The sequence below is a fragment of the Marmota marmota genome, unplaced genomic scaffold (genome assembly GCF_001458135.2).
Source record: "Marmota marmota marmota unplaced genomic scaffold, marMar, whole genome shotgun sequence".
In the NCBI taxonomy this organism is placed as follows: domain Eukaryota; kingdom Metazoa; phylum Chordata; class Mammalia; order Rodentia; family Sciuridae; genus Marmota; species Marmota marmota.
Window position 1 is genome coordinate 4,385,330 of NW_026000164.1, and position 22,628 is coordinate 4,407,957.

The 22,628-nt window shown below is 38.9% G+C and overlaps 1 protein-coding gene across 6 annotated transcripts in view; it reads right to left on the minus strand.

The window, feature by feature from the left end:
- Cul1 (cullin 1) overlaps positions 1 to 22,628 on the minus strand; it is an 83,261-nt gene that overhangs the window by 12,335 nt on the left and 48,298 nt on the right. For all 6 annotated transcript variants that reach the window (XM_048786759.1, XM_048786758.1, XM_048786761.1 and 3 more), the window contains 9 exons: positions 18,310 to 18,484; positions 16,244 to 16,411; positions 13,036 to 13,086; positions 12,752 to 12,842; positions 11,897 to 12,060; positions 6,454 to 6,616; positions 5,467 to 5,597; positions 1,581 to 1,688; positions 1,398 to 1,504 (listed from right to left, as the gene is read on the minus strand). In XM_048786759.1, coding sequence (XP_048642716.1) covers positions 1,398 to 1,504; positions 1,581 to 1,688; positions 5,467 to 5,597; positions 6,454 to 6,616; positions 11,897 to 12,060; positions 12,752 to 12,842; positions 13,036 to 13,086; positions 16,244 to 16,411; positions 18,310 to 18,484 — 1,158 coding nt within the window. The remainder of the gene's footprint in view (positions 1 to 1,397; positions 1,505 to 1,580; positions 1,689 to 5,466; positions 5,598 to 6,453; positions 6,617 to 11,896; positions 12,061 to 12,751; positions 12,843 to 13,035; positions 13,087 to 16,243; positions 16,412 to 18,309; positions 18,485 to 22,628) is intronic.

A 22,628-nucleotide genomic window follows, 5' to 3' on the forward strand; every position in this document is an offset into this window, starting at 1 on the left:
GTCAGGCAGCCGCGCTCCCAGGAGCAGTCACTCAGCACCCGCTAAAGGAATGCCTGGAAATTTCTCTGCCACTGTGTTTCAGCAGACTTAACTGATGACACATCATAGATTTGATTAGGGCCATTTAGAAAAGACAATGGGTTAAAAAGGACACCAGTAACCTGAAAACCTCAGACTATCTCCATATTTAAATTACTTAATATGCTACATTCTAAAAAAGGTGACATAAGTCACAGGAAGCATTGCAATGTCAAGCCCTTTTTCATTCTTAGAAAGCACATACTAGAGCATCTGATGAGAAGAGCTGAAATCACGCACGAGCCCAGCGTGGTGGTAGTAAGCAGAAAGATCACCAACTACTCAAGTTCTCACTGGTAGGGGTTGGTGGGGGGCGTGTTGCTAGAGATAGCTATTTTTTAAAATTAACTAATTTTTAGAGAGAGAGCTATTGACCTTTACCAAATGTTTCCCCATCTTCTACCACAAAGCCCATGTGGTTTTCCCAAGGTTCCCAGCTAAGGTTGGAGACCCTCAAGGCTTGCTCCTGCTGAGCTGGGCTCGAAGTTCCAGGAGGCTACACAGATTGTATTTCCAGGAATAATTCCTCAGTTCACTGAAGAATCTGGGTTGCTCAAACTTCAGATTTCTGCAACTCTCTTCTTATGTGAGACTTGTCTCTGGTCTTTTTATGCTGGTATATGTAGGTATTCTTGGGCTTTTTGGTATTGAGGTCATGTTCTTAGACTGTTCTCTAAGAATAATTTACCAATATCAAACCAGTACAATTTGTGTGGGAAACTACTGTAGCAGAGAGCCGGAAGGGAACTGTCTCCCTTCATTAACATTTGTTGATGTGACATTCAGGGTTGTGAAGCAGACCTTGAGCACCTCTGATCTGAGAGGAACTGTGGAAGGGAAGGAGAACCTGAGGGAAAGCAGGATGGGGTTGGGGATGGACACAGGGACACATGGGGACACACACAATCAGTGAGAACTTGACACATGTGGAGAGAGAAGCACATCTGACGATGTCACTTCCACTCTGAATACACATAAATCATAAATAAGATTAGGGAAAGTACCAGTTGAGAAATAAAATGATTAAAAAATAAAGACTATGAAACAGCAACATAACAAACTCATCAAATGAAAAATAATGTCTTAAAGTACACAGAGTAACACAGCACTAGATATGTGGTCTCTGCTTTCTGCAAACAGCCCGCGGGAGCTGGTACAAATTTCCAACTGGAAACGTGATGCATTATCTTTGAGGCATTTTCTCAAAAGGTACCAAAATTAAAATCCAATCCACATAGAACCATAATGTAAATTTTAACTCCTCAGATAAAAGCTGAGATTTTAAACAGAGGCACAGGCAAAAACACAAAGGGTAATACCTCTTCTTCAACAAGGAGTCACAGTATCGCGCCAACAGCTCAGGGGATTTACTGGATGACTGGGCCATTTTGGTAACTGCGTTGTTGTTTATGAACCGACCACACGCCTGCAGGCAGGAGAGACAGTCAGAGAAAAGCATCTCGCCCCTGCGCGCTGCAGGCGAGCCACGGGAACAGACCCACCTTGTCAAGTGCAGCCACGAAGCCAGCGTCGTTGTTGAAGGCCGACATTACCAGGGCATTGTACTTTTTATGAACATCTAGCACTGTCTGTACATACATTTTGGGGTCCTTAGATAGAGGGAAAAACAGAAACAAAAGGTGGTTACTGGGAGTTCAACTGTATGTGCTGCTGTAGCATACTCTAGCCAGGTGGGGTGGTGCAGGCCTATCTTCCTGGCTAAAGGAGGAGGCAACTTCAAGGCCAGCCTGGGCAACTCAGTGAGACCTTGTCTCAAGAAACATAAAAATTAAAAATAAATAAATAAAAGGGATGCAGCTCAGTGGTACAGCATCCCTGGGTTCAATCCCTAGTACTGCCACCACACACACAAAAACAAAAAATAACAAACAACAACAAAAAAGCCCAAATCTAAAAGGTTTATATGCATTTTCAAAGAAATTAACAAATAAGATCAGAACTTTTGTTTGACCACTGAAACACACAGGACATTCTGATATATATATATATAAATAAATAAGAGAGAGAGAGAGAGAAAATCTCCTTTGACTAAACATTTTCTAAGTGATAGCTCTGGCAAATCATTTTAGTTTTTGACATTACAAATCCAAATTCTGTACTTTATTTTGGTTGGAATCAGCCAGTGGGACCAATCTTGAACTCAGCTAGGAGCTCAGTCAGAGGGCCGGCAGTGGAGTGGGGAGGGTGGAGATGGCAGAACCAACTGGAAGAAGCGTGTGGGCTTGCATTGGTGGCCATAAGCCACAGGGTCCAGTTCCGCGTAGCCAGGGCAAGTGCTGGGGCAACAAGGAGTCTCCAGCAAAAGGAAACATGGGAATGAAATGGAAGGGTGGCTGTGGGGAGGCAAAGGTCACAGAGCCAAGGAGTGCTTACCCAATGAGCCACATCCCTAGCCCTTTTTTAAAATATTTTTTTTTAGAGTCAGGGTCAGCCCTCCCTTTCAGCAGGAACTTCCAGTCACGCAGGGTCTCTGCTTGGAATGGGTACGTTTTGACCACTGAGGCTCATCTGTGGGGACCCCTCTGCCTAGCTTTTTGAAGACTTCACTGAACTTCCAAGACAGGCTCTGCCTCCCCTGCCACACACTGCCCCAGTCCTAGCACAGGTGCCTGCCGATGGCTGCCTCTCTTGCCGGACAGACTGCACGAAGACACTGCAACTTGCCTGCTGCGCATGGTGACCTCCAGGACAGGGAAGGGAAGGACAGGGAAGACGAGGGACTCTGGGTTAGCAGAGGGCAGGGAGGGTGGGAAGGATGGCATTACTCTTGGGGTGGCTCTGCACCAGGTACAGCCAGAGGAAGGGGAAGCTGTGCTCCACTGTGTACCATGTGTCAGGATATGTTCTGCTGTCAGGTATAACTAATTAGAACAAATTTTAAGAAATTTAAAAAGGAAATATACTTAAAGGTCTGCATAACTTTTTATTTCACCTGTCCCTAACAAGGTATCCCAAAAATGGCATCAAAGAGGTGCCCAGAGAGCTCACATAGTGTTGGATATGATTTCAGAGGGTCCACTGTGACCCTAAGTGTTACTTTAACATCTAAATATGTCATGAATGATCTAGCGTCATTAAAGAATACTGCCAAGGGTATCCCAGGTGCTACAGGTGAGGGAGCACCCTTCACCATTCATATGGAAACTGGTGCTTCCCCAGGCCAGTAACAGATCTGAACAGTCCTTGACACCTGCTCTTCTCTACAGCACCTTGGAGGGCTCAGTTAGCATCCTTGTCTTTCATCCATCCAGGAGCCAACCAGAGCAGATTGTGACTTGAGTTTTGAGAATTCTGAGGACAGGCAGGAGTCCACACCAAAAGACGTAAAATGGCACACAACTGGGGCCTTGTTCACAGCCCTTACCTCCGAAAAAGGTAAGGACCTTCTCTTCTTTGAGAAGAAATTAGGGGAAAGAAATGAAAGAAGTAAGAAACACCGCCTAATAATTTGGGGGTCTCTAATCCTTCCTCATAAGCACTTTGTCTTTGGGATAACTTTATCTCCACACAAAACAAAGAGAGAACACAGAGAAGCCAAAGTTTCAGGAATGTGCACACAATAAACATAAACCATCAACTACAGAGTAAAACAGCTAACAATCTGTATGCATGCAGACTGTCCTCAGTGCCCAGCGGGTTTCTGAGGTGCCTCCTGTGCCAGTCTGTGTGTGTTCGGGTGTGGGAGACCAACCTTGCATGTGACTGGGTCACATTCCCCAGCTGGGTGCTGAGGTGCTCAGTCGCAGAAATGTGGCGGAGCTTTCCCCACCCTTCTTGGGTTCGAGGGTTGGTGTCTCGTGCATGGGTGTGTCTTGCTACAGCCCCATGGGTGGAGCTACGCTCACCTGTTCCTTTGTAATATAGCCCCTTGCCCTGTTGAGGATAGAATCTCCCATGGAAGTGCCTTGTATGTGTCCCCTTCTCTTACTGTGCCTTTGGGTGTGGCCTACCCAGGTGTCAGTCAACCTGCTGACAGTGGACATCATGAAGATAGACTCAGCCCCCTGAAACCTGACCCCTTGCCTCATTTGCATAGCTTCTCCTCAATAAAAGGGGTCAGAGTGCGCTCTTGGTCTCTCTTCCTGAGGACCCTTAAGGTCACAGATTTTCACTTACTTTCTACAATTCAGCAGTCAATACTCTGCAATCCTAAGCATGCTTAACTTCTGGAGAGAACTTTCAACTTCCCTAGACTTTTAAAATTTAAATTGGAGTCCCGTTAAGAGCCAGCATTTATTGCTTTTGTCCCGGTGGCTTAAAGACTCAGATCTTTCAGCCCACGTTGGACGCCAACTGCCAGGTTTCTGTTCTTGAGACTAAAAGGCTCAGGGTTTACTCCAGTTGAACTGGGCTGCACAAAATAACCACACAAGAGACACAAATACCTTTTTCTTTGGGGTCGCTGTGACAGCTCCTTGTGGAAGGTCACAGCATTAGTAAGCAGCAGAGCCGGGGTGTGAACCAAGGCAGACAGTCCAGGTCTGCATCAGTCACACTATAATGGCATCATGCGTCCCCATACTGGGGAGTTCATACTTAACCTTTTACTAAAACCTGGAGACCTTTTCCACAAAACCATTATTAAGCCAGCTCCCTCCCAAGTTGTAAATGTAAAGTTAATCACTTTATAAACCTAAAGAAAGAGCTTTACATACATCCCTCTAATGACTCATAGATGGGCCTGAGAATTCTCAATCCCCAAAATAAATATGGAAAAGGAACTTTCCAAAGATAATAGAGAAATAAGGATTAAAAAAAAAAAATCCTAAAGTCAATATTGTCAAAAATAATTAACATTAAGCACAATAAAATCAGAGTCAGAAAAGTTTTCTCAGCTCAGGGGAAAGGACCAGCTCCAATTTAGAAACTTTTCTTCTCCATTAGTTCTCCCAAACATTTAAAAATTAAAGTCCATCACAGGAACCAAACTGAAGACAACTGACTTGTGTCTTGGAAACCTGATACTTCCCATGTAAAATCAGCACCTCAATTACAAAAAACCTAGCAGGAACATTCTAGGTAGCTCCTTGAGCAGGGAGAGCACTAAACAATGCTATAAATTTTGGGGCCTCTTTGGTGCAAACAGTCTTGTGATCTTCAGTTGGAGGGTACAACTTGGATCAAAGTTCCAGGGAGGGGAAAAAAACTGACGTCTTCAATGCCTCAAAGGGGCCAGAATGATTCATGCAGGTATTTGCTTGGGGGGGCGGGAGGAAGTAGTCCCTGAACTCTTATTTCAAAGAGTCAAAACAAGTTTGCTTGTTTTGAAGAATCTTAACTACCTGGATGAACAACAGAGATGCATCACACGTGCTTGCAGCTGTGTGAAAATACTGAGGCCACTGTTTTCAACTGAGTATTACTTACATTTAAGGCAGCTTCACCACACTTCTCAATTGCTGCAAGACCCTGATTATGAATGTGTGTCTCCAGCAGCTTTTTCAACTCTCCTAGGCCATCCTGGATTCTAGATACAAGATTATACATGCGTCCCAAATCTGCAAGAAGAAGGCAGTCACCTTTATGCACAGAAAAAACTCTGTATCTATTCCACTAATTACATATTTATATTGAGATGGAAGACATTCTGAAATAAGACATCTCTTATTAGATATGTATATAATCAAAAGCATACAAATTAAAAATAATCAAAAGCATTAAAACAATATTTTCTATTTGTGTATTTCTTTATGTATATTTTGCTAAAAGTTACAATAAAATTATGCTACTATAGAAGTAAGTGTATTCCCCTCCTTACTATGAGAATCTACTAACATTATAGAGAAGAGGTTCTTTTAATTAGTGTATCTAATGCTTCTTAAAATTCTCAACACTGAGATATTATCTATGCCTGACACATAATAGGCACTTAGATATGTTTAAGAAATGAATAAATTTAAGGAGAACATGGATCACCATCTGAACTATAAACGTCACAAATGGGACCCCAAATTCTTCATTGACTATGTATTGTACATGTTCAATTTATGAGAAGCAGAGAAAGAACCTGAAATACAAATATCTATGTCTGACTGTACTCCTTACACATCCCAGTAAAGCAAGGAGAGGTTAAGGGACTATAAAATAGTCTTGTTGTCTCTAAGAATTTTCAAAGGAAGAATACTCAAGAAAGAATTAGGGGGTAACATCATTTAACACTAAAAGTGTATGGAACAAGTTATATATAAAATTAAACTGAAGAGATGCTCTTTTATACCCAAACACCACAGGAATCTGCAACCAACATGCAGTAAGGGCCACACATGAATCTTTTCAACAACGATGGACACTGCAGACAGCAGCACATCGCAGCTCAAAGCGAGTGCCCACATTTGACAAGTTTTAGTGGCTCACCTTCATTCTTGTCGGCATCCAATAAATTCTGAAACTCTGTGTGGAAAATTTCCAAGTGTTTTTCGATAAGGACCTGCTCACATTTCCTGGCCAGCTCATCTTGCGTGCTTTCATGAAGATAAACCTGAACTCTTCGCTGTTCCTCAAGCAGACGAGCCTCTGCCTGCAGAGAATTAATTGAGTGGTTTTGATTTGCTTTTAAAGAACTCTTTAAAGTGAATAATGGAAAATTAAATTCACAAATCTGTTCTAATAAAATAAATCATGAAAAAGGGGATATTTAAATGGCCATATTTAAATACACAGAAGTGTTTCAAGTCCTATCCAAAAGCCCTGACAGAGCTACTATTATTAACAGTTTGAATATCTTTACAACAATTTTTCTCCTTCAGATAAGTGATATTTCACCTTTTTTGGGTGTTAATGTCTCCAACCTGAAAAACCTAAAGACCCTCCCTGAACACAGACACCATGTAAGAAGCTCTACTTTTGATTGAAGGCTACCTGAAGTCAAGGATCACACCATCACAATCCTGGAAATGATTACTCAGGAATAATCATTAGCAATAAGGCTTTAAAAAAGTTTTAAAGAAAAAAATATACAGCCTTCAAAACATGTAAAGAAAAACAATATAGCTAGCCATCTCTTGCCAATCCACTGGGTTATTTACACACCTCGATTTCCTGTTTCCCTCCAAGGAGGACAGAAAAATAGGCACTTGAACAGAGGAGCAAAATGACTTAAATTCAGCGAGTTCTAGACTCCATCACCAAAAAGTGTGGTGCACAGCATCACCAAGGAAGCACTAAATCGTCAGAGCAAGGAGAAAATGTCATCGACAGTCTCAAATTATTCATGTAATCTGAACAAAGAGACAAAAACTTCTTTTGAATTGTAAAAATGCCAGTACTCAAAATGATTTTTGAATTTGGTATAATTTTGGGTAAATCTGGAAAAATTCAACTGGAAATGAAGAAATACTCAAGAGCCAAGAAAACATAAAACAACTGGCTGGGAAGGCTTGGGCTACCCAGAGCAACCAGGGGACAGGTGTTAAACCACAGAACAGAGCTGCAGCCTTATCACACATGCCACTGAGGGCTAAGGTGAAAGTGGATTTGGACAATAGTCCTAATGTGTGACGATGCACAGCACACCAGCAAATGCATCTGAATAAAACACGAGAAAGGAAAGGAAGAGATAATGTACAAATTAATGTAAAAAGTTTGAAGTTATTAAATTTCCAATTAAAAGGAAATTAATTTTACCTAATTCAACATGCTAAAATAAACTATAGCATATTTGGTAAATGAAATATAATTATCTGCCAAAATAAATATAAAATGTTAACACAACGAATCATTAATGGAGAGGTTACAAAAAAACCTATCGCAGTATTACAATCTGGTTTATATACACAATCAGTTAAGTGTCCCAGGCTAGCAGGGTCGTGTTATTTTTATTTTCCTGAAAGCCTGTGTAATTCTGTTTCTCTGATCACAAAGTCCTATTAAAATAATGAGACACTTCCTGTGCTTCACCCAGGAGTTCCCAGTTCAGATCTGGTGGCAAAACTGCAGTATTTCCTCCAGCCAGTACCTCAAGGATGAAGGCTGATGAAACAGAAGATGGAGACCCAGCAGCACCCTTGCTCTGGGGTTCAAGTTACGCCTGTTTCTTGGAAGGACATAATCCCCCTGGGCAGCTAGACAAACTTTATACTTCTTGCCCAGATGAAAGATCAGGCTTCCACATCACTGCTGATTCACTGAGGGGCACTGGCTTTCCCCCTTTAAGCTAGAAATAGCAGCATTTCACAGACCCTTCCCGAAAGAGCCAAGCAGCAGGAGAGCAAGCAGGTGCCCAAGGGACTGGGGAGGCATTCGTGGCCATAGGGGCTCTGCCGAGCTTATTTCACACACTGGTGAATCAGCCATGGGCCTAGGTGCTGGGTGTGGGCATGTTTTAGAAAGGATGACCTTTTACCCTCTTCCTAAACTCTTTAAGACAAGCAAGCTCTTCATCAGTGTGCTTGGCAGACAGTTTTAGAACACCGAGACCAAACTCAAAGTAGAAGTAACCTACAAAAGATTACCCTAAATTAATTCTGTTAGGATCAGTTTCAGGTTTAAAAAAAGAAAAGCAGACCATAAAGGGTGAGCAAATTAACTGACATTATTTTAATTTTGAAGTTAAAAAACTAAGAAAAAGAAACATTAGGAACCCAGAATAGTCAAAGTTTCTGTAGCTTAGATTAGTCTCAGTCACATAGGACAGTAAGATATTTTAAAAACATTAATGTGGCTTCCAGTTGTTCAGTCATCAAAGCTGTCCTTAGAAGGATGCGCCAGATTCTCAAATGTCTCCACTGAAATACTCCCGCCAACAGGAGAGTGAGCAGGGACCTTCACGGAATCTGAGGATCTAGCCCAAACTAGCTGCTGAAAGCACCGAGTTTCTGAAGGTCCACTCTTGACCTCAGTGTTGTTCAGGAGTTTTACAGTCTTAATGAAAAACCTTCTGAGTCACTGAATCAGAGCTGCCTCCTGTCCGCCTGTGGCACTGCATCCCAGGCACTGAGGTTCTGGGAGGCACTAACGTGGAAGACCAAAGCCTTCCATCCTGCTAGCTTTCTGCCCTACACTCTTCTATACTCACTTTTATACATACATATATACTTTAAAAAATCTCAGATTATTTAGAAATTAAGGCTCATTTAATCCTCATTCTTACCTATTATTATTTCCAACTTCACAGGTGAGAAACTGAGGAATAGAAAGGTTATCTCCTTAGTGGCATAGGGATTTTAACCTAGATTCACAGTCCAGCATCAGATGCAAGGCCATTAAATAAGAGCAAAATTGTTTGTATGACTCTCAATTCCAATTTCATGCTTGCAGACTTTTTGCATTACAGACTTCTGAAATGTGCTAGAAGTCATGTTAGGTATGAGCCAGATGGCTCTGGGCCAAACCTTTAATTCCTCTATGATGAAATCAAATTGCTGGGCACAGTGGCACATGCCTGTCTTCCCAGCGGCTCAGGAGGCTGAGGCAGGAGGATGGAATTCAAAGCCAGCGTCAACAACTTAGTAAGGCTCAAGCAACTTAGCAAGACCTTGTCTCTAAATAAAATATTAAAAAGGCTAGGATGTGGCTCAGTGGTTAAGTACCTCTGGGTTCAATTCCTGCTATCAAAAAAAGAAGAGGGCTGAGGTTATGGCTCAGTGTCTAGTAGAGCACTTGCCCAGCATGTGTGGGTACTGGGTTCGATTCTCAGCACCACATGTTGCATGCAAGTAAATGAATAAAGAAGAAGAAATCAAATTTATGCAATTAGGATGCAGGAAGCACACGACTGGCTTCCTTAAAGGCAGGCACATTCTGGTCAAACCAGGCCAGTGCACATCTCTGCTCCCCAGACTTTCCTGCTCATGTGGTTCTGCCCTAAAAAGCTATTTTGCTTGCACTGGAGTGCTACTGGTCTTCATCATCATGGACAACTGAGAAAATGACAACTCACACTAAGAAGTGCACAAAAAGGACTCATATGGCTACTGTGGACATACACTCTGATAAGAGGTTCCACTTTTTAAAACGTGGTTTTAGGGGCTGGGGATGTGGCTCAAGCGGAAGCACGCTCGCCTGGCATGCTCACGGCACTGGGTTCGATCCTCAGCACCACATACAAACAAAGATGTTGTGTCCGCCGAAAACGAAAAAAAAATATTAAAAAATTCTCTCTCTTTAAAAAAAAAATAAAAGTAAAACGTGGTTTTAGAAGAACAAACACAGAGTAGAATTTAAGAGACATGTTTATGAAAACTACATTGTCACACTACAAAATGAAATAACAGGCAGCACTAAGATTCGAAACAGATAATGTTTCAAAAGTTCATGTGTCAAACAGTTGTTGGAAACTTTGGATGAAAAAAAACAACTACTCTGGTTGAGCTAGTGTTTGATCAGTACAAAAAAAGTCAATTTAACTCTCAAAATACACAAAGGATGATAATTTTGAATGGTTGGTTATATTTTGAGATATTAGAAATTTATTTGTTGAGAACTTTCAACTTCAAACGTATACGCTCCACTTACAACAACTGTCTTCCATAGGAAAATACATTCAGACCACCGCAGACAAATTGGGTAGGACAGGACTTCATGTGACTGAAGCAGAGCAATTGCTCTTACTAATTTTCTAAGCTGACTCACTTTCTATCCCCATTTATGGAAAAAGTGATTCTGTAGTCTATTCACTCTCAAGTAAGTAGGGGACAAAGGGCAAAGCAGATATCAGACTCAGTAAGACCCAGAGGCTCCGTGGAAGTCTCCTAGTGTCTCCAGGTCTGGGTCAGCAAACTATATATAACATATATGCCAAATTCTACTGCTATCTGGATTGTTTTGTTTGGTACTGGGGACTGAACCCAGGGGTGTTTAAACACTAAGCCACATCCCCAGCTCTTTTTATTTCTGATTTTGAGACATGGTTTCACTAAGTTGTTTAGGGCCTAAGTTGCCCTTGAACTCATGATTCTCCTGCCTTGCTCCCCTCCCCCACAGTCACTGTGAATACAGGCATGTGCCACTGCAGCCAGCCAATGATTTTTTTGTTTGTTTATTTGTTTTCAAGTGTTGAGGACTGAACCCAGGGCCTTGCACTGGCGAGATAAACATTCTATCACTGAGCTACATTCCCAGCCTGTTTTTTGTAAATAAAATTTTACTGGATCCCAGTCATACCTATTTGTTTACATAATGTTATGGCTGCTTTTGCCCTACAATGGCAGGGTTGAATAGCTGCAGCAGAGACCAACGTAGCCCACAAAGCCTAAAATATCTACTATCTAGCCCTGCAGAGAAAGTTCACAGCTTCTTGATCTAATCATTTCTGAGAGCCTACATCTAGGCTACCTGAATTTTAAGAAAGAGAACCAAGAATAATTGCACTAGAACTTCATGATGACATCACTAAGTACAAAAAAAGAAAAGGATGCATGAAACATGGACCACTCCTTCAGTTTCAGAAGGCTAATGTGAACCTAATCTAAACTTGAAGGCTGTGTTACAAATTCTTAGGGAATATTCTAGGAACAAAAAAGCTAACACTTTAACTTTGCAAATCTGAGAACACTTATTTCTTAAAATTGTCTCACTGGACACAGACCACATTCCAGAAGAAACCCTCCAAACTATGAAAGGCATGCAGCTCTCATGGTTACAACCTTAGAACATCAAAGAGAACACGCAGTCACGGTCACGACTACAAAATCATTTATAAAAGCGTCTTAGAGAAGCAGGAGCACGGCACCTGCTAAATGCACTACATGACAATAGTGCCAACGCAGGGCTGCGAGGACAGCTGCAGGTGCCGAGACCTCACCAAGGAGCAACGACTATTTCAACTTATGTTTACCGTACGTACTATGTTTCAGCTTACCTTTTTCATATATTCAGTAACTGGGTTCTGCTGCAAGAATTCAGTACTCTCTCTGGTATAAAATCTCTCTGTGTCAGCCAAAAATTGAGATTCAAAGGATTCTTTATACACTGTTAACGTAGGGCCCTTTGCAAATGCATCATCTTCATTCAGCCCCAATTCCACTAGAAATAAATACGAGCTACATTTCAATCACCCTATTTTTTTGTTATATTTCACAGAAAATACTTAGGTGTAGCATTCAGTTTAAGTTATGCTTAAAAGGTTAATGTGAAATGGAGGGTATAAAGTAATTCTTATTTACTAGTATAAAAGAACACTTGTTTCACTAAAAGAAAAGAAAAAAATCCAAGATGTCTAAAAGGCAAGTAATTCTGACCCAGGCCCAGATATGCTTCCAAATTACCATAAAGCTCATTTAGAGAACTTTTACATTTGAAAAAGCAATACAAATTTCTAATTTTAAACTTTCAAAGAAATACAATGCTACCCAAGTTTTTAAAACACTGTATTACTTTATCAGTTTCTCAATCTCAATTTTTCAAGCTGATATAGATTTCTGGTTATCATTTAGCTCAATAATGTTCTCTCATATTTACATCCAGTAATTCAATGAGACCAGAAAATAATTCGTATTTCTTTTCCATCAAATTTCCTTAAGGCACAAGGACCAAACAATTTTTTTGATGGGTAAAATCAATAAAATCACACTGACTTGAAGAGAATTAGGAGAACCTTTGTAAATGCTAGCAACATTCTTGATAATATTAAAATATTTTAAAATGCATCTTGTTAGAGCATTGCTATAATTATCATATGATATGAAAATGAATAAATTAAAGGGAAATTATTTACCATAGGACTGTACAACTCCACTAATCAGTCTTGTATTGATGGTCTCACCATTTCTTTCCTTTTCAATCAGTTTTAAAACAGCATTTGTTACCTTCAGAAAGAATAAAGACAGAAGATATATTTCACAATATATATTACTACATATTCCTTAAACATTCAAAGCCATTAAACAATGCATTATGACAGATATTCTTGAAATCTCTCAAAGGCCTGAGGAGGACAAAGTTAAGTAATGAAATGGGGACTTTTAAAAGCAAAACACACGCACTCACACAAGCAGGTACCTGTTTATTCAATGGCCTGAACAGACAATCTCTCCAAGTCACCAATGCAAGCTGGATAAGAAAGAAAAAATAAATAAAACAATTAAAAATTATTAACTATACATACAATAAATAGTGATAGATATCTATACTTTTACTATGTTTTCCCAAGACTGAAGTCATAGGAAATAACCTGAATTCCAAATTTTATCAAAGTTAGAATATACCTTGGTAAAAATCTATCAGAACAAGATCAGAAAGCCACTCTTGAGCTACCCATCTCAAGAGGCAGAGAAGGTACAGGTGCTTATCGGCTCACATTTTAACAGTTAAAATACAAAGACAAATTTGATTTAAGGAGCACATTTTCTGTCAGTTTAAAGGGCAAAAGTGGATTCAACCTATAAATTTGTCCCTTGGATCAAACAAATTTAATTTGACCTTCCACATTTGATGAAAATAATTCCATTTATTACATCAGCTTTGACATACTCAGTAAGATAAATTATAGATTTTAAACTCTAAAATGAAATTTTTAACAGTCTAATACACAAATGCTAACTGTTGAGACATTCATTTTAAATATAAATCCTAGTTTTATTTTTCACAAATCTCACTATAGTTGATACAACTGGGTTTATAAAAGATATATTTCTGAAAACATTATATGTAAATTTATTTTATGAAGGACTTTAAAAGTGGTGTTTCCTCAAATAAATAGCATTAAAAACAATATTTAAGAGAAAAAAATTTTTTGACAAATCATGAACAATAAATATATACTGAAGGCTAATATTGGGGAAAAATTAAGATTTCATCATTAGGAGCTATGACTAAGATGCTCGAACGATGCCGGAAGGAAGAGACTCCTCCTCTTGGAGAAACACAGGGAGGAGGCAATCTGGAAATGCCCCTCACTGTGGAGTTCTGGCTGTCCTCGCCTTCCTCAAAGCAGAGGAGAGGCAGAAAGGTCTGTAGCACACACAAACTTCTAAAAAGCATTGACAGGTCACCAAAAAGCGCAACTTTAAATCACCACTCCCTTAGACCTAACCTGAGGTGGGTCTAAGGGAGAAGAGCCTGGCAGGAAGAGGAAGCAGGACCAGCAGCAGGCCAAAGGAACTCCAATGCAAGTTAGGGAACCGGTCTGGTTGCATCATTTGAATACATCAACTAGAAAATTAAACGAATGTCCTCTGGTTGACTTGAAAAGAAACTTTCTACAGTTAAAAAATGAAGAATCAATCGGGGGCTGGGGATGTGGCTCAAGTAGTAACATGCTTGCCTGGCATGCGTGAGGCACTGGGTTCGATCCTCAGCACCACATAAAATAAAATAAAGATACTGTGTCCACCTAAAGCTAAAAAATAAATATTAAAAAAAAAAATGAAGAATCGTTTCGAAAAAAGTAAAACTTCACAAGTAGTCATGAAATGATTTCTTGACAAGCAGCCCCATTTTCTGGAGATTCCAGACATATGATGAGAGATCACCCGTACAAACTGTCCCACTGTGCCTGGCACCCAAACTCCTGTATGAATTCTGCGGTGTCACTAGCACAGCACACAGTGGAACGTTGTTTCTAAGGAGGGGTACTGACTTAGTCTTTGCTAGAATTTATGGCCCTCTCTTGCATTTCTGAACAGTAGCTATGGCATGTAAGGGTGTATGTAGGAAGAACAAATTTTGAAAGTGGATTCAAAATAATAAAAGCAAGTTGGATCTTTTTTTGGGGGGGTAGGTTTACTGGGGATTGAACTCAGGGGACTCAACCACTGAGCCACATCCCCACCCATATTTTGTATTTTAATATTTAGTGACAGGGTCTCAGTGAGTTGCTTAACACCTTGCTTTTTCTGAGGCTGGCTTTGAATTCATGATCCTCCTGTCTCAGCCTCCCAAGTGTCTGGGATTATAGGCATGTGCCACTGTGACCAGCAGCAGCTGAATCTTAATCAAGTATCCTTGTACTTTTAGAAGTCTGTATGTTGTTATGTGGTATACATGGTCTTTAGGTCAAGTGGATTTCTAAAATGAAATCATCCAAAACCATGCTGATTCTTACTCTGCCAACTTGGGAGTTTCAAGAAAGCATTTTGACATGAAAGACAATGAAAAGCACTTCAACCATTTCTCAATGCATACATATTTCAAAAAGCATCTGGTAGTTGTAGTGTGGTGGTACATGCCAATATTCTCACCAACCCAGGAGGGTGAGGCAGGAGGATTCCAAGTTCAAGGCCAGCCTCAGCAACTTAGCAAGGCCTAAGCAACTTAATAAGATACTGTTTCAAAATAAAAAATGAAAAAGGCTGAGGATGTCGCTCAATGATAAAGTGCCCCTGGGTTTCATTTCCAGCACCAAACAAACAAAAAAACCCATGTTATAATACATGGTAAACATATGTAATCTGTCAACCAAAAAAAAAAAAGAGTATAAAACAAAAGAAAAAGGGAAGTATAAAAACTTCAAATAAAAACTAAACTTAGAAAGTTTTGTTAAAAACTTAAGTATATAACAAAACTACCACTATGATACAACAAGAATTTTGATGCCGAAATTCAGCTATATAAACAATAAAAATTAGCCATGCCTTGGGCCACATTATGCTTTAATTAAATTTGCAACAGTGAAGCAACAAAATATTGCTAATATAGGAACAATTTTATGTATGGACATATATAAAACCTTACATAACCACAGTTCAAAAACACCAGACTGTCGGGCCCCACCTGTAGACTGTCCAATGAAGTCTAGGACGAGGTCTGAGAATTTGTGCTCCTAGCAAGTTTCCAGATTATGCTGAGAACCACACTTTGAAAACCAATAAGCCTAAAAAACCTTCACTGACTGAAGAAATGTATTGATGGGGGTGGTTTCATGATTAATTCAAGGTCTTCTCCTGGAAACAGAGTTCCCAGACAGGAGAGTGTGTGAGGCTCATGCTTAGGGCTTGAGTCTCAGGCAAGGTGCCTGATTTGCAAAATGAGATGGTGATTAAACCATTAAAGAATACACTTCTAAAAAGTAAGTGCAAAACTGTGTAAGCTGTATTTTATAACTCCATTTCTCATCCTTCTACTTTATCACAAAGTATGGAGGAGTCATTCATTGATAAAGAAAATTAGTATAAATATTCTGAAAACAGCTTAACATTTGCCTAGTTCTCCTTATTGAAAGACAACGTATCATTAAGAAACATTTTAAATATTTTTAAAAACATCTTACTGAATAGATTTCATATATTCCTTTTCGTCCTTCATCACATTCACGGCGAACCCAATGTCTATTGAGGTAGGCACAGATTCCATTTAGCACTTTGCTTGAGAATCGGTAATCTTCCCATTGCTGAGTGTAGAACTTCAGCACGCTCTCGTCCATCAGATCCTCTCCATCCTGAAAACAAGTTCACTAAAGCTTTAAGATGACTGTTGGACGCAGATCAAAGAAAAAGCTAATGAAACAAAATACACCAATACAAAAGGATTCTTAAATCACTCTGTGTACAAAACCACACTAACTTATTATAGATTCTCACAAGAACACAGTAAAAAATTCTTTCACATGAAATTAAACTAGAACCTTTTCTATGGCATTAAATATGAATATACACTTACAAAAAGTACTCTAAACTTTAGGAATCTGATGGCTACTTCTTTTTTTTTAATAAGGAATTAACTTTAAAATCATCTCTATTCTTGATAATTTTCCTGTTAAAAGAATTAACATGTCACATTAACTAAGAACATAGGGCAAAACATGACGCTCAATTTTTAAATGCTTTTCCCGTCTTTAAATTTACTTAAAGATTATAAAAAGTTATAGCCTTTTGTGGAAATCTGTTGCATTTTCATAAAAGTAAAATAAGTACAATAGTGTGATATATCTTCTTTAACCAGACCTCATGAAGAAAATGCACATTTACTCTTAAGTATTTTTACTGAGATCTCTACAACTTAAACCACAATTTTTATCTGAAGAAAACTAACTGGAAACTTTTCCCTACGTATTAGTGGAATCTAAAAAGTATGTCCTACCCTTTAAAAACGCAGCACCACCATTTCCAGGTGCTGTGCAGAAAAGCACTGAAGAGGAGAATGAGAGGGGAGGGGCGCCTCCGCACTCAGGCCAGGGCAACGTCGAAGGCGGGAAGGCCAAGGCTGCCAGAATGGACGCTCCATGAGTAACTGTACTCAGGTGACCCAACCATGCACGCAAACACCTGACCATGTCTAAACACAACCAAATTTTTGTTCACTTAATATGAAATGAACTTTAAAATGCAAAGCTAGGCTATTCTGGCTTATGATATAGACCTTTTTTTAAAATTCAAAAATATCACTAATGGTCTGCCTATCAATACTTTTACATAATACAGTACACTGTCATGCTCTTTGGTAACAAAAAATAAGTAATTACAATATCCAATTTATAAAGTGTTGTGAATAGAAAAAACAAAGTGGTTGTAGGAAGACCTTAGTCTCTGGAGAACGTGCAAGCGGTACTACTATGAACCACTGTTTGTGGTCAACTGACTACAGTGTTAGAATGATGCATGTTTCCGATGAGCTTGTAAAATAAACTAAAAAACAGAACAAACAACAACAACAAAAACAAAACAAAACAAAAAAAGCTAGATCACATTTGAACAATGTGATTGTCAAAGAACCTTGTTTACTTTTTTTTCAGTGCCGGAGGTGAACCCAGAGCCTCCTTATGCTAGGCAGGTGCTCTACCACTAGGCTACACCTCCAGCCTGTTTACACATTTTCATGGACAACACCATATGGGGCTCAAAATATAGTAATATCTGGATACGTAATTATATGCTTGAAATGAAAAGGTTCATCAATTTCTTCATCTCTCCCCACTGTACTGGGGACTGAACCAAAGAGCACTTTACCTAACCCTTTTTATTTTGAGATAGGGTCTTGCTAAGTTGCGGAGGATGACCTCAAACTTATAATCCTCCTGCTTCGGTCTCTTGAGTAACTGGGATTACAGGCATATACACCATGCCTGGCTAGGGTTCATCAATCTCTAATCACCAGATACAAACTGGCTAACAATTTATGGAACAACATTATTATGGTAATAAGGATGCCCAAAACTTCTAATTTAAAAAAATGAAAACATGCTTTATAGAGGTTTCATCATTATAAGAGATAAAAGATTAAGCAATACTAAAACATTTAATGAACAAGCAAAGTGAAAAACTGAGCATTTAAGGTAGAATTACCATTTCCTCTTTACCTTCTATTATAAATGTGCAATAGAGATGTAAAATGTCTTACCTTAAGAAGATTTGTCAAGTAATTCTTCAAAAATTCTTTAAGTCTTTTGTACAATTCCAGGCCAACAAACTGAGCCCCTCCAGGTGTCTGCCCCTTTTTCGATTTAGAAGGAGGGACTCCAGCTCCCCGTGCTTGGTTTGACTGGTGTACGCTAGTACAGTAGTTATAAACGTGACTTGGAGAAAAGTTAAGGGAATCAATGTGCACCTCAAATGCAAACAGTGGCTAATATATATTTCAGTACCAATACATTGCCTACATGTCGACCAGAACCTGTTAAAAACTACAGTGGAAAAAAGATTCTACTCCCTGTCAATAGAGTGGAGTCTGTAAGCTCCATCCACAAGGTGCCCACAGGCCTGGGGACAAGTGATAAGCCAGAGACTGCCAAGAAAGAATCTGGAGCTTTCAGACCACCTCGCGTGCCTGACCTTGTGGAAAGCTGTCTGAGTATTTAGAAGGCATGAAAAGAACTGGCAACAGGTACCAAGGAAAGGTTGCAAATGAAGAAGAAAAAACCAATTACAGTATTTACTTCAGGAAAAACAAAAAGCTAATAATCATCATAGCAGATGAAGCTCAGCTATAAATATTTCCAGAAACACAATATGAATACTGACATAATAAAACTTTATTTTAAAATGATTTGCAAGGGCTGGGGCTGTAGCTCTGTGGTAGAGTGCTTGCCTAGCATGTATGAGGCACTGGGTTCAATTTCAGCACCACATATAAATAAATAAAATAAAGGTCCATCAACAACTAGAAAAAATATTTTTTAAAAAACCAATTTGCAAATGGATGCACACAAAACTACATTCTAAGGATGAAGGATGAAAAGCAGGAGAGGAGCAAGAGAGCCATAGCCTGCGCCATGCTAGAATCGCAGGTCAGAAGCTGACCAGCCAAATCCCTTCCACAGGAGAAAGAGTGGCAGGTGCAGCCAGCTGCCCCCTGCAGGGGTGCTGGAGGGAATGGGCTGGGACAGGAGGGCAGAGGACTGACTGCATGGTCCTAACCTTTAAATATGATGAACTCATCTTGCACGTGAAATTACCTGGGTAAAGCTGAAAATATCCAGGAACACTTATCTATTCTCAGGTTTGTTAAACCCTGGCTAAGCAAAGTCTATATATAAATAATTATAAATTTCAAATGTATTAAAGTAAAAAGTACCTTAAACTAACAAAATTACTATCTTTATGCATTTATTTTTTTGGTACTGGGAGTTGAACCCAGGGGCACTTTACCACTGAGCTATATCCCCAGCATTGCTATAATTAAAATAATTTAAAACAATATGAAAAAAACAAGCCTCTATAAAAACATGGCCAAAGCACACCAACAGAAAATCCAAAAGTAAAAGAAGACACATTAATGGCTAGAAAAACTCATGAGGTAATCAAAGAACTATCTTAACATAATGAATTAAATATTTCAATTATACAGACAATCACAGATGACAATAAACCACCTTTTGTTCACAACAAGTTGACAAATATTTGTCCCAAATTCCACCCATAAACCCCACCCCACCCCAGGGCTGCCGCCACCTTTTTAGGAAGTGAAATATTATAGGTTGTAACAAACTCTATGCCTCCCTAGTCCCTCCCATTCTTTGAAGAAAACACCCCATGATTTGCTATATATTGTTCCTATGCCTGTTTTTATACTTTACTGGAAAACAACATATATTGTTTTGCATGTTTTACAGTTTCAGATTACGCAAACTATAATCCACACATTCACTTCTGTATCTGTTTTTGATAACGTGCGAGATAGCTCCAGCAGTGTTAATACACTGTATAGTATCTATGTACAACGACACATCCATTTTCTTGTTTGTGGACCTTGCTAGACATCATTTTAGCAGGTACCAGTTTGGGGTACTTTCAAACAAAGTTGCGTACATTTTTAGCATGTCCCTTGCACACAGGTACAAGTCTGTAGCAGCAGGGACTCCCCAGCACACCTTCAGCCAGACTGCTTTACAAAGTGGCTGCTGTGCATTTCCACTGCCACAACCTTGCCCAGGCACGTACTATGGTTCTCGTGGCTTTAAGTGCATTTTAGTTGATTGTTTTCATTTTCTTCTGTATATTGTCTGCTCATATCCTAACTAAAAAGTTTGCTCAGACATTAATACTAGGAATACAAAAGGGCATAACCACTTTGCAAAAAAAAAATTTGTCCATTTCTTAAAGCAGATTGTGGTCTATTTGGAGAACATTACTTGGCAGTTTAAAAAGTGCACTACCCCGACACATATCATGAATTAATTTCCAAAATATATTGAATAAAAACAGCCAGACACATGAAATTCCACCCATGTAAACTTCCAGAACCAACAAAATTTAACTCATGGTGCTAGAAATTGGGAGAGTGATTCCTTTTGCATGACTAAAGGGTGAATAATCATCAAGGAGGACTGGAGAGAACTTTTAGTATCTTGAATAAGGTTATGTTTACACAAAAGTATGCCCGTCAAAAATATGCAAATCAATGAGGCATGGTGACACACTCCTGTAATCCCAGCAACTCAGGAGCCTGAGGTTTGAGAATGGCAAGTTTAAGGCCAGTCTCAACAACTCAGTAAAAACCTGTCTCAAAAAAAAGGACTGGGGATGCAGCTCAGTGGTAAAGTGTCCTTGGGTTCAATCCCTATACATACCCCCCCCACACAACAAATAAACCACATGCTTTAATATACGTAGATTTTGTTATACAATCTTTGCCCTAAAAAAATTCTACATTTTAAAAAACGTAAGCACTTAAATATTTCTGCTAACTCACTAAGTTGCCTCTGGACTTGAATTTATTGTGAAAAATGTCCTTATGAGCAGCTATTGCTGAGTAAAGAGAAATTCTTAATCTGTCATCAAATTTTTCCCAATTTTCTTCTATAGCTTGTGCCATGCTGGTTGAGGAAATCATTTCCTTGGCCAAGACAGTCATTCTACTGTATGTTCATATAAAGCTGACTTCTTCACTGAGGTTTCCAATCCAGGCAGACTTAACTCATACATGACACAAGAAGTCATTTTAGTTATCTGCATTATCAATGGCTCTACACCGGCCAACCCATCCTCACCATGTATACTGCTACTTCTAGAAAACTGTTTCAACGGTTTCCAAGCAACTGCCTTTTTAGTCTTCTTTTAAAACACATCTGTTCTTTCTGTAATATCCCCTTATACATTTATCACATTGTGGGGTTTTTATGATTAATTTTGCCAGTAGCTTGTGTATTGAGTCTTTTCAAACAGCCAGTATGAGTTTTATTAATTTTCATTCTTATGACTTTATTTCATTTAGTTCTTTTGTATTTACTTCTTTATATTTATTCTCTGTGTATAAATCTTTGGTCAGTTAACTTTGCAATTTCTTTTAACATTTGAAATACACAAATGTGCGACGATATACGAAACACACCACTTGGCCATGCCACTCCAGTCTGATGTGCACACACTTCCCCTGTTGTTCAGTATTTTCTTTTTTCCATTATTAGTTGGTTCTGTCTTTAGTGTTCAACTGTTTAAATTTCCAAAGTTTATTTTATTTTATTTTTTATTGTGGGTTGTTCAAAACATTACAAATTTCTTGACATATCATATTCCACACTTTGATTCAAGTGGGTTATGAAAAGTTTATTTTTTAACCTTTAAGAATTTCACTTTAAAATTAGATTATAAAATTCAAAGAACATCCTCTTTTTGATAGTATTTTTTAAATGATGAGACTTATGTTGAACGCAATTTATTTTTAGGCAGGGAAGAGGACAAGTACTCCCCATGTACCCGGGAGGATGGTCCATTCCATAATTGTCAGATACCGAGACTGTTAGGTACAGTTAGTTAATTCTGCCTTTCAAATCTATACTGTTATTGATTTGCCTGTTTATTAATAAGAAATTTTTATTGTAATCTCCCAATATAATAACGGTTTTGTCAATTTCTCTTATAATTCCCTAAGGTACCTATCATATTTTGAGACAGTGTTAACAATACAAATTTGGAATTATGATCCTGGTGACACGGTCCTTTCATCTTTAGAAATAGCTCTATAGCTCTGTTTAATCTAACAACACTGCTTTAGAAACCTACTGTATTTGATATTACTAAGTCATTTCTTTTTTTGTTGTTGTTAGAATTTTTCTCATGACTTTTGTTCTATTTTCTACCTTTATGTTTCTGTGTTTTGGTATGTCTACTGTAAACCACCAGAGCATAATTAATGGACCTCATAATCTGTGATAGGAAAGTTTGATTTTACAATTAAATTATTCTATAAGACTATCTGGATTAATTTCTACCATTGTATTT